General features: G+C 36.5%; 1 protein-coding gene across 1 annotated transcript; it reads right to left on the reverse strand.

Annotated features, from left to right (window-relative positions):
- Window positions 1-6,269: 6,269 nt before the first annotated feature.
- LOC138342016 (uncharacterized) lies at window positions 6,270-7,939 on the reverse strand. The gene is made up of 4 exons (XM_069294197.1): window positions 7,793-7,939; window positions 6,775-6,999; window positions 6,505-6,678; window positions 6,270-6,290 (listed from the first exon to the last, which is right to left on the reverse strand). Exons 1-4 carry the CDS (start codon window positions 7,937-7,939, stop codon window positions 6,270-6,272), a joined length of 567 nt encoding a protein of 188 aa, XP_069150298.1.
- Window positions 7,940-12,057: the final 4,118 nt, after the last annotated feature.

Genomic DNA, 12,057 nt, shown 5'->3' on the forward strand with positions numbered 1-12,057 from the left:
TTAAAGATCAATCTAGGGGAGGTTTTAAGGGAAGAAAAGATTCAAGTTTCTCAAATTATGTTATATCTTGATTGATTGATCTAGTTTGTAGAAGATGATCTTTACCCCTTAACCCTAGGTTTAATTGATTAATGTTGGTTCAATTGAATTGGTTTTTTGTCGAATTACTATCCTCTTATGTTTTTGTATAAATAATTACTAAATTAGGGTGAATTATAGTCCTATCATGATAGTTCTTGATTAATTGATTTAGTTTATGACTTTGATCTATGTATCTTATCTTAAACAATGAACTGGTATTGGATTATGATATAGTGATAAAATTAGCTTTGTTATCATATTGTTATGGTTATATGATGATACTATACCCTCATTGGGTTGAGTAAGGGTTTTGGTAAGAATTTGATGATGAATTATGAAGGAGACTTAGAAAGTCTTTTGATCCCTATTCTTTACTTCAATTATTGTTAATTGTGATTAAGTCATAATGTTGTATTACAATATGAATTGTATAAGGATTGACAGGGTTGGTATGATGTTTAATTGAAAAGTCTTGACTATGGTTTATGCTGTGTTGGATAAGAATTTTATAAGGATGGTGATGATTTACACTTATCATGCTTTGAAGAATGTTAATGTTCTAACCTCACTTATATGAATTGTCATGAAAGGATTATGCTTATGAAATTATTATTGAGATATGATGATTATGATGATTTTTATACAACGGTTAGACCCTATGACCTACAATAATCTATGATGCTTAATAATGAAATTAAAGTTATTTAAAAAAGGACTCTACCTTAGCACCGACAGAACTATAGTGAGGAGTTTCCCTTCCCACATAGAGAAGATAGGATCACTAATGTACTTTTGAGATTGGAGAATACAATGCATTTAGCATAGAGAGTGTCCCAACTATATAAGGTATTACTTGAACTATGTTGTACCGATAGGAATACTAGATAGTGGATCCACATAGTTGCTATGTTCATGTTTTGGTACAACCTTTTCATGTTGTCCTCCTTCTTTCGGTGTAGAGTTCCATGACACCGAATTCCACATTAGCTCATGTGGTCTATGTCATTTAAGGAAACATGTTCCCAAAAGGTAAAATGAATTAAAGAAATTAACTCTACCTAAGATAACCTAAGGGATTTAGCTTAGTCTAGGTAGTTGTCTAAGACTCTACCTAAATATTGCACTAGCTTGCCTTGAAGGTAGTCTTAGGAGGATTTTATTATGTATGAATATGCTTGTAATTGTACATAATATTTATATGATGAATTTGCACATTGTTGATACTATATGTTGATTAGTTTCACTTATGAATATGTGTTGGTCTACATTTTTAAAGTATGATTATATGTACTCTTAAATGTCACGCTATGTGAATTGGGATGTTGGTCATGATTCTTGTTCTGTTACTTCATTGAGTAAGGTTATAGGGCTTTGCTTTGTCATTGCACTTGTTGACTTGATAGGGGTTGTGGTAATTGTCTTTCTTTAGTTATGTGATGAGGAACTCTTATTAATGTTAGTGGTTATTTATGACATGATGAAAGAGTTACTTTTCATGCCTTCAATTACATGATATGCATGTTGACATTACTAGTTTTTATGTTGATGTTCTTGAGATGTACGTTCCTATGAAACAATGAATATATCTTATTGATTGGAATGGTCTTATTGAGTGTGCATAAAGGTTTTCAAGGTAAATTGAATATTTAAGGAAATTTCAATTTTTAGTATATTTTCATGATATGTGTGAATATGGTCTCATACATAGTACAAGTGGTGTACAAACCACATTTCTTCCTTTTCCCCAACACTTCAGGTTTTGCCCATAGAAGGGCATTTAAAGAAGACTTTGAAAAAGACTTGGAATTATTTATTATCCATTTTTGGTAGGTCCTCACCTAAGAGGGCAACGCCACAATCAAGCCTATGATGTTGCTTTAGTATTAAAACTCTTATGTTCTGTCCGTTTCATTGGGATATTAGACATCGTATGACCTATATTTGATCTTGTTTCATTTGTGTATGGGCTAGACGTAAATTGTATACTCTTATGAGATGGTTATGAGCTGAGGTCAATGCCACAACGAAGGGTCTATGTATACTTGATAAATATCTATTATGTCTATGAAGAGGTCTATGTTAACCTAAATGTAGAAGTAGTAAAAAAATTTAAATTTCCTCTAATTTCACCTATGAATGTAACGATGTAAGATAAGAGTCTAGTCTTAGTCCTCATAGAGGACGACGACACCGGTTACGTGTAGGGGGTATTCCCAGATGTGACAACCCATTTTTAGAGTAACAACTCTAGAAAATTGAATTGTTAGAATCATCTTTGAAAGGAATTCTTGGGGAAAGGAATCCAAAGAGTTAAGAACCCTTACCGTATTGAGAAATAATCCACGAAATTCTAGTGAAAAAACTTGGGAATTTGATCTTCTTGTTCAAGATTCCTTCTTCTTCAATGGAGGATGAATATAGGGAGAAAGTAGAGATAGATGAGAGCTTTATGGTATTTTATAGTGAGTAAATGTGAGAGAATCACATTGAAAACCATTATAAAGGCATCCCATTAAGTACCCAAAAGACCCCACACTTAAATGAACCTTTTAATAAAGTAAAAATTTGAATTCCAAATTTCAGATTTTTTCATCGGGAAACAATTAAGTGACGTGGAGCTTCTCCCGCAAGATTTCTTAATTAATTTTTTAGACAGAGGAGTCTGCACCGTGCCCGTGATGCATACTTGATTTTTGGACAAAGGCACACCAAGTCCGCGACGTGGACCCATCTCTCCTATAACATTTGGTCTGCTGGTTTGGCAGCTTGCTTGACTATGTTTGGGGTCTCTCCATTGACCCCCAATTAGACCCTAGGGGGTCGTACCTTGAATTTTTAAATCAATATACATTGTTTTACCTATATAAAGTAATTTTACCAGTTTTATACCTCATAAAACACCTCTAAGCCTTCACAAAACCTAAGGACATTTAAGTAGTTCAATTACACTAGCTTGCGGACGTCATGCACGTTTCTTGACGACTTGACACTAAAACTTCCCAAATGATTTATAAACATTATTTAAAGACGTAGAAAAGTGTTACTAACCTTAGACCAACATGTGAGTCTCTAGATAAACTATTGGACTTTTAGAGTGTTACGTTATCCCCCCTTTGGTATATTCCACCCCGAATGACACTAAAATGTTTTGTAGAAGGAGGATAGACTCAACACTAGCAGAACAACTAACAACATACATATATTCATGAGTCACAGCTCATAGGAGTTCCTTCTCAACATCATAATGAGATCAAAACGACGTTAACGTGTTACCATGATATTCTTCTACCAAAACATCAAAAGACCGAAAAATCTCAAGAAGACAAAACATATATTTCACATAAGTCCAAGATAACATAAAAAGCCTTTTTTATGAAAACTCTTTTGGACATTAACTTTACAAAAATATGCACATACTTAAAAACAAGACGAATTTATATTAAATCATTATTTCCCTCATTTATAGGAAAAACTAACCTTAATTAGAAATGAGATGAGGATAAAGGGACTTCATGTCGGTCTCTTCCTCCAATGTTGCTTCCTCAAATAGGTGGTTTCTCCATAGTATTTCAACGGAGGCAACCTCTTTGTTCCTCAACATATTCACTTGTCGATCAAGGATTTATACAAAAACCTAATCATATGAGAGGTTCTTATGCACTCCTAGACCTTTAATACGTAGGATATATGTCGGGTTACCTATGCATTTCTTAAGCATAGAAACATAAAACACCGGACCAATAGAAACTAGTTCCATACGTAGTTTCAATTCATAGGTAACTTTTCCGACCTGTTGAAAAACATAATAAGGAAAAATGTACCGAAAACATTACTTCCCCTTCTGTCCAAATTTTATCACCCGCTTCATGGGTGAAATCTTCAAATAAACATGATCACCTATTTCAAACTCAAGATCTCTTATCCTATTGTCGGCATAAGACTTTTTTAAACTATACCCCATTTACAACCTATCCCTTATGACCCGAACATTCTCTGTAGCCTCATATATAATCTTAGGACCAAGGGTTGAAGAGAGACTGGAGATCTACACCTTCTGCCATAAATAGCTTCAAAAAGATCCTTAGAAGTACTTGAATGGTAGCTATTATTATAAAAGAAGTCAATAAACGATAGTTGTTCATCCCAAAAACTTTTAAAATAAATCACATAAGCTAATAGCATATCTTTGATTGTTTTTTTGGTATGTTACACTTGACCATCAGCTTGATGATGAAAAGCGGTGCTAAGCTTCAATTGTGTACCTAAACACTTTTGAAATGCTTTCCATATACGAGAAGTGAATTGGGAACCTGTATCTGATGTGATGGATAGAGGAATCACATAAAGAATCACAATCACTTTAATGTATATTGTTGCATATAATTCGGCCATATAGGTAAACTTAACGTGGATAAAGTTGGAAGATTTGGCCAATGTATCAACAATAACCCCTATCGAATCATTTTGCCTCCGGGTTAAAGACAACAATATAACAAATTCCATATTGATATCTTCCCAGTTCAAAGTAGGAATATACATGATTTTGTTAAACCACCCGGTTTTAGATGCTCAACTTTTGGAACCATAGGCTTTTTCTCAAATAAATTTCTCAAAACATCAACATCTCGTACAGATAATCTCCCCTGGTACCTAAGAACAACATCCCCCTTTAGGAGAATAGCTCATTGAGTTTACTAAGTACCGAATCCTTGAACTCCACACTACAGGATCAAGGTGTTGCTTTTATTTCACCTCAACTACTAGTGACAATTCAGAGTTATAATGCAACATAAAACCCTCATTTGGACAAGCTTCTAATACTTCACCCAAATAAGCCAACTTGTGCACATCCTTCAATAGTTAATTCTTCTCTTCTTCCACATAAGACACGCTAGCCATAGGCATACTACATAAATCATCCGCAACCACTTTACCCTTGTCAGGCTGGTAAAGACACTCATGTCATAATCCTTCGAAAGTTTAAACCATCTTCTTTAGAGGAGATTCAACTCCTTTTGTGTAAACACATATTGAAGACGTTTATGGTCAATGAAAACGTCAACGTTAATGTCACGACCCAACCCGGTGGGCCGTGACTAGTGCCCGTTTTGGACACCCACATACAAACCTGCTAAGTATAACCAACTGAAACTAAGACAATATGGAATTTAATCAAATCAAGCAAACCCCAACGTCATATATATATATATATATATATATATATATATATATATATATATATATAAAGAGGACCTGTCTCATAAGGAGTCATAACCATTCAACCATAAAAGCATACGCGAGCCGACAAGGCCGCCACTATTTAAAGCATAATAACATACGTAAGCCGACAAGGCTGCCACTACACAATACACAATGATGTACGCAGCCGACAAGGCTGCCCCTGTACAAGAGGACATCCCAAACAAACCATGTCCAGACCATTATCCAAAACATATATATACAACCCACATAATGTCCATAGACCTCTAAGAGTACATTAGTGAAACTCGACCGGACAGGGCCCCGCCACACCCATAGACAAGCAAAAGACTACACAAAAGTTATGTACCAAAACGACTAGGCTCCAGAACAGTGGTGCTCTCCCAATCAGCAGAGTAGATATCCTAGGCGGGAGGATCACCGAACTGTGCGTCTACACCTGCGGGCATGAAACGCAGCCCCCCGAGGAAAGGGGGGTCAGTACGGACAATGTACTGAGTATGTAAAGCATAAGGTAAAGATGACAGGACACCAATATGTCAAGTCGAAACAAGATATCGCTACACCTATACCCTTTTAAGTGAAAATCATGCATATATTTAACATATAAGGTGCCCAGCTTCCCTAGTAAGGGGCTCGGCAAAATAATCATCACGTCATCTCCGTCATTATCATCATCATGACCATCCTCATAACCAATCATATATATCATATACCTACCCGGACCTCTAGTGAAGAACTTGGTGACATATGCAAGAAACTCCGCACGAACATTACCCGGCCTAATATTTCTTTAATCACTTGGAACTTAAAATAAAAACTCATTCCCCGGACTTACGTCTACTCGATCATGATGCACACTACGCATAAAAAAAATACGAGGCATAACATCCTTCCCCCCTTAGGAACATTCGTCCTCGAATGTTAAGTTAGCGTCTTACAAAAAAACCAATTCCAACGAGGTCTCTCTAAAAGTTATACCTATCAACCTGCATTCCGTAACTTACAGATGCCTCACAGCTACATAATCTCATTATCTATCAATATAGTCAAGCTAGGAATTGAATTACCTGCAGGTACGGGGAACAAGTAGGGATACTTGTTCTTCATTTCGTCTTCCGCTTCCCAAGTCATCTCCTCCCTATTGTTATTTTGCCACAACACTTTGACGGAAGCCACATCCTTAGTACGTAACCTTCTAACCTGGCGATCAAGTATAGCCACGGGTTTCTCCTCATATGAAAACTCTTCTGTTACCTGAATATCATCTACGGGGAATACTCTAGAAGGATCACCAACACATTTATATAGCATCGATACACGGAAGACTGGATGTACCGCCTCCAAATCAGATGGTAGATCCAACTCATAGGCAACCTTGCCTATCCTACGAACAATCTGATAAGGCCCAATGTATCTCGGACTGAGCTTCCCCTTCCTGCCGAATCTCATCACACCCCTCATGGGTGATACCTTCAGGAATACCCAGTCATCAATCTGAAACTTTAAATCTCGACGCTGATTATCTGCATATGACTTCTGTCGACTCTGGGATACTAATAATCTTTCTTGAATAAGCTTCACCTTGTCAACAGCTTGCTGAATCACATCCGAGCCTATTAAATTAGTCTCGCAAACATCAAACCAACCAATAGGTGATCTGCACTTCCTCCCATATAAGGCCTCGTACGGTGCCATCTGGATACTAGAATGGTAGCTATTTTTATAAGCAAACTCAATGAGAGGCAAGTGGTCATCCCAACTACCTTTGAAGTCAATAATACAGGCTCGCAACATATCTTCTAGTGTCTGAATAGTACGCTCAGCCTGCCCATCAGTCTGAGGGTGAAATGTTGTGCTAAGGTTCACCTGTGTCCCCAATCCCTTCTAAAACGATCTCCAAAAGTTGGCTGTAAATTGAGCTCCTCTGTCTGATATAATGGACGTGGGAACCCCATGAAGTCTCACTATCTCCCTAACATATAATCTCGCATAATATTCAGCCGAATAAGTAGTCCTGACTGGAAGAAAATGGGCCGATTTCGTCATCCTATCTACAATAAAACATATAGAGTCATACTTCCGTTGAGTGCGAGGTAAGCATGTAATGAAGTCCATATTAATCATCTCCCATTTCCAAGTTGGGATCTCTATCTCCTGTAATAATCCACCAGGCTTTTGATGTTCGATCTTGACTTGTTGACAATTCGGGCACTGAGCAACAAACTCCGCTATGTCCTTTTTCATGCCATCCCACCAATATAAGCATCTGAGGTCATGATACATTTTCGTTGACCCAGGGTGAAGAATAATGGGCAGAGTGTGCCTCTCCCATAACCTGCCGTCGTAGCCACGCAGTATCGGGTACACACAATCTGCCTTCATATCGTAACACTCCGTCAGGTGTAACCTTAAATGAGGTCTTTTCCTTTTGAAGACCGGCATCTCTATACTGTGCCAGAATAGGGTCCTTGTATTGGTTTCTCATTACCTCATCTATGATTAAGGACTCAGCAACCTCTCGAATAGAAACTCCACTATCTTCTGAATTAGCTACACGGACTCCAAAGCTGGATAACCGCTGAATCTCCCGAACCATATCCCTCCTTTCTGGTTGTACATCTGTCAAACTACCCATGGACTTACGGCTAAGAGCATCTGCTACAACATTCGCTTTCCCTGGATGATATAAAATATCAACATCATAATCCTTTAGCAACTCTAACCACCGCCTCTATCGTAAGTTCAGCTCCTTCTGTTTAAAGATATATTGGAGACTCTTATGATCTGTATAGATGTCCACATGGACACCATATAAATAATGCCTCCATATCTTCAAGGCATTAACCACGACCGCTTACTCTAGATCGTGACTAGGATAGTTCTTTTCATGCTTCCTAAGCTGTCGGGACTCATAGGCTATAACTTTGCCATGCTGCATCAGTACACATCCTAGCCCCACACATGAAGCATCACAATAAATAACATAGCCGTCTGGTCCCTCCGGAAGAGTTAGGACTAGAGCTGTAGTCAATTTGTCTTTCAATAGCTGGAAGCTTCGCTCACAAGCATCAGTCCACTGGAACTTGGCTGCCTTTTGAGTTAGCCTTTTCAAAGGCGCTGAAATTGAGGCAAACTTTTCTATGAATCTCCTGTAATATCCTGCTAACCCCAGAAAGTTGCGTACCTCAGTAGGTGTCGTAGGTCTGGGCAAAGTCTTTACCGCCTCAATCTTCTACGTGTCTACCCGAATACCATAAGCTCCAATAATATGTCCCAAGAATGCCACTGAAGTCAACCAGAACTCGCATTTAGAAAATATAGCATACAACTTCTGGTGCTGAAGCACCCTAAGTACCGTCCTTAAATGGTCTGCATCCTCCTCTTCTGAACGTGAATAGACCAGAATATCGTTTATAAATACAATAACAAACATATCAAGGAATGGTTTAAATACTCGATTCATTAAATCCATGAACATCGCTGGAGCATTAGTCAGCCCAAAGGACAGCACTCTAAACTCATAATGCCCATATCGGGTCCGGAATGCCGTCTTTGGAAGAAAGTGTTAGTATGGTTTAAGGTGCCTTCAGGGAGTTCCTTACAGTAATGTTTTGTTGACCTTAGAATGGGTATCTCCTAAGTGGGGGAGTATGGTGAAGGGTAATTTTTGTTTTGAGTGAGGTGCCCTTAACCATTCATAATATGTTTATTCAAGCCTAAACCAAAGAGTTCTTTGTAACTTTACTGTATAGGAGTATTTTGTAGAAGACGAGTTCCTATCTTTCTCCTTATGTGCATGTTTGATTGTTGTTTTGTTGAAATTGAATTTCATTAAATTCTTGCACTGTGAATTTATAAAACCCTGATTATGTTGTAAAATGTGTTTATAAGATGTTATCTTGCATGTTAGCTTGTTTCTGTCATGAATTGCCTAAAAGTTGCATTTTTGCAAAAGTTACACAATTTACTGTAATGCATATTGGCAGTTCAATGTGAACATTTTAAAAAATTAACTAATTAATTTCTTGGTCTAAAAATGTTATAATGTGGTTAGACCTGATGTATATAAGCATGATATTGAATATAAAATGTTTTTTTTCTATTTGGAATGAAGCATGTGAGTTTTATAGCATGATGAGTTATAGAATTGTCTTCTAGTTTCTTCTTTTGTTGTGATTCTCTTAATTATGTAATTGACGTGTTATTCTCGATTATGTATTATATGAAATGTTTATGAGTGTCTAATTGAATTCTTACTCTTGTTATTGTTCGGAGAGTGACAAGTGTCATTTGAAGACGAATGTTGTCCAAGTGAGGAGATTGTAAGACCCCAAAAATGATTCAGGTAGAGTTAGAGCCTAAAGCTGATGTAGTGGTGATCTAAGTTCCTAATTGTTTCTATATTGTTATATCGAGGTAGTAGCTAAGATTTTAGGTGCATTGGATGTCAAACGTCAAAGGATGACAAAGATGTTGGACGAATAAGTAACCTATATGCACTCATGTGTTTTATGTGTTTATGTGTGATTCATGATATCATATGGTTCTTAATTGATTTTATATGGTGTTTAAATCAGTTTGTCAAGTTTTGTGAGGTTTGGAGGTAAAAAAATCAAGAACGACCATGACGTTTGAAAGGCTTTCATTGAAATGACCACACGTGTATATGTATGTTTCATCGAGTTTTACATGTTTGTTTGGATAAAACTCATGTGGTAGGTCCTAAACTTGTATATGAACATATTTGGTGTTGAAATGTCCAGGTACGACTCTACATAGGACCCAAAAAGGGGCCCTAAGGGAGGACCCCAACTTAGATACCAACACTTTCAAGTAGTGGCAAAATGATGGATCAGGCGATGGCCCATATATTTGTCTGATCGATGGAGCCATCTTTCCTGCAGGTTGAGGACTCTCTGAAGCAACCAATGAAAATTCATCGACGGGTCGTGGCCTGACCATCGGTCTGTCGATGGTCACATTGATGGGTGCATGTTTAATGTCATGTTTCTATAATATTAGGGGTGAAGTTGGGATTTCACCCTAAGTCTTTTAAAAATTGGAGGATGATTATTTTACTTGTTCATGGGTACATTAATAGTATATAATTCATCAAACTCTCATTATAACCCTAAAACCTAAATAAAAAAACTTTCCCTCCTAATGTTTCTAGAAAAACTTCCATGTGAGTTCAAGATGAAGATTAAGCTTGAAGATGATTCTTCAATGGATTTTAATCTTCAATTAGCTTTGGATTCATCAAATATGGTATGGTAGTTATTCATATAAGTGTTGCTCTCACCTTAGAGTCAATTTCAAAGATGGTTTTCAAAGGATTTGAAAAAAGATGAAAAGGTCTGATTTCTACTCCATGTCTTGGGTTCCTGCATAAATGGTTTCCAAACGTGTATTTATGATGAAATTGACGTTTAATTTATGTTTTCCAATGAAATTCTCCAAGAACCCTTGATCTTATCAAATTTCTAAATTTCACTAAAATATGGGTGAATTGATTGTGGCTTGATATTCATGGATTCATGTGTAGATTGGTATAGGATTTTTGATTCATGAAGATATTTTGTATGTATGGTGTATAGGATGTTTCAATTTTATTAATTTAGTAATGGATTCTCTTAGATCTATTGCCTGTTAAGATTATTGAATTGATATTGACTTAAGGCATATGATATCAAATGAAATTTTTTATGGGCATTATAATGATGCAATAATTATATTCAACTGATATCTAGGTTGTATTAGATTGATAAATATTTAATGAATTGACCTAGTTTCATTGATTATCTATATAATTGTATTGAGTCATTAGTTGTGGCCTTGGGTAAGGGCTTTAGAATATCTAATTGGATGACTTAGCCTTGAAGTCGAAGTTGTAAGATGGAGTGGAGTATGCTGCCCTAGTTCCTATATTTTGATGTTAATTAGACCTCAATTATGTTGTACAGATATGGTGCACTTATGGTGGCGATGTTATGTGCTTTACTTGCAATTGACATCGCCTTGTCGGCGTTACTTTATGCAATATGATGATCATGGCATTGTCCGCACGATTTAAAGTATTATGATGATTCGTATAGTTGTTTTATGTGATGTATGAGTAGTTATATCAATTTGGGAAGTAATGTGAAAGCATATTTTCTCTCTATGTATGCTAGGAAATCATGTAATCTATGACAATGTGCTTTTATGTTTAGTCATAGGGTTGATGTATGGTTGTTCCTACTTGTTTATATGATTCTATAATAGTTATATTGATGATGATATGGTAGTTTGTTGTATTACTTAAACATGATAATGTTTATTCCTATGTGCTTATTGAATGACTAGTAATATGTGTTAAGGTGAAGTATATGGTGTCTTGTCTTAGTTTACTTGTGTCCCTTACTTGATGCTTGTATGAAAATGAATATCTGATGTCTTGACTTAGAGTTCTGTAGTCTCTTAGTCTTTAATGTATGAAAGATATGTGACCTTCAATGATGTTAAGTGAGTCTTTTATGCGACACCATGAACCTAGTGGGAAGGTTATGTATATTAAAGCCCAAAGTCGTATGGTTCCCTCAAAGTAAAGGATGATGGATTTAAGGTTGATTAGTTTGAAAGGCATCATATCAAACCTTAGGAAAGTCATAATGAGCTTCCTGTCGCCATTTGAAGGTAACCCTTAGATGACCTCTTTTGTAGGCTAAATGTGATTAGGTTATGAACTTGTTATGAAATCCTCTTATGTGAACC

The sequence above is a fragment of the Solanum lycopersicum genome, chromosome 2 (genome assembly GCF_036512215.1).
Source record: "Solanum lycopersicum chromosome 2, SLM_r2.1".
Classification (NCBI taxonomy): domain Eukaryota; kingdom Viridiplantae; phylum Streptophyta; class Magnoliopsida; order Solanales; family Solanaceae; genus Solanum; species Solanum lycopersicum.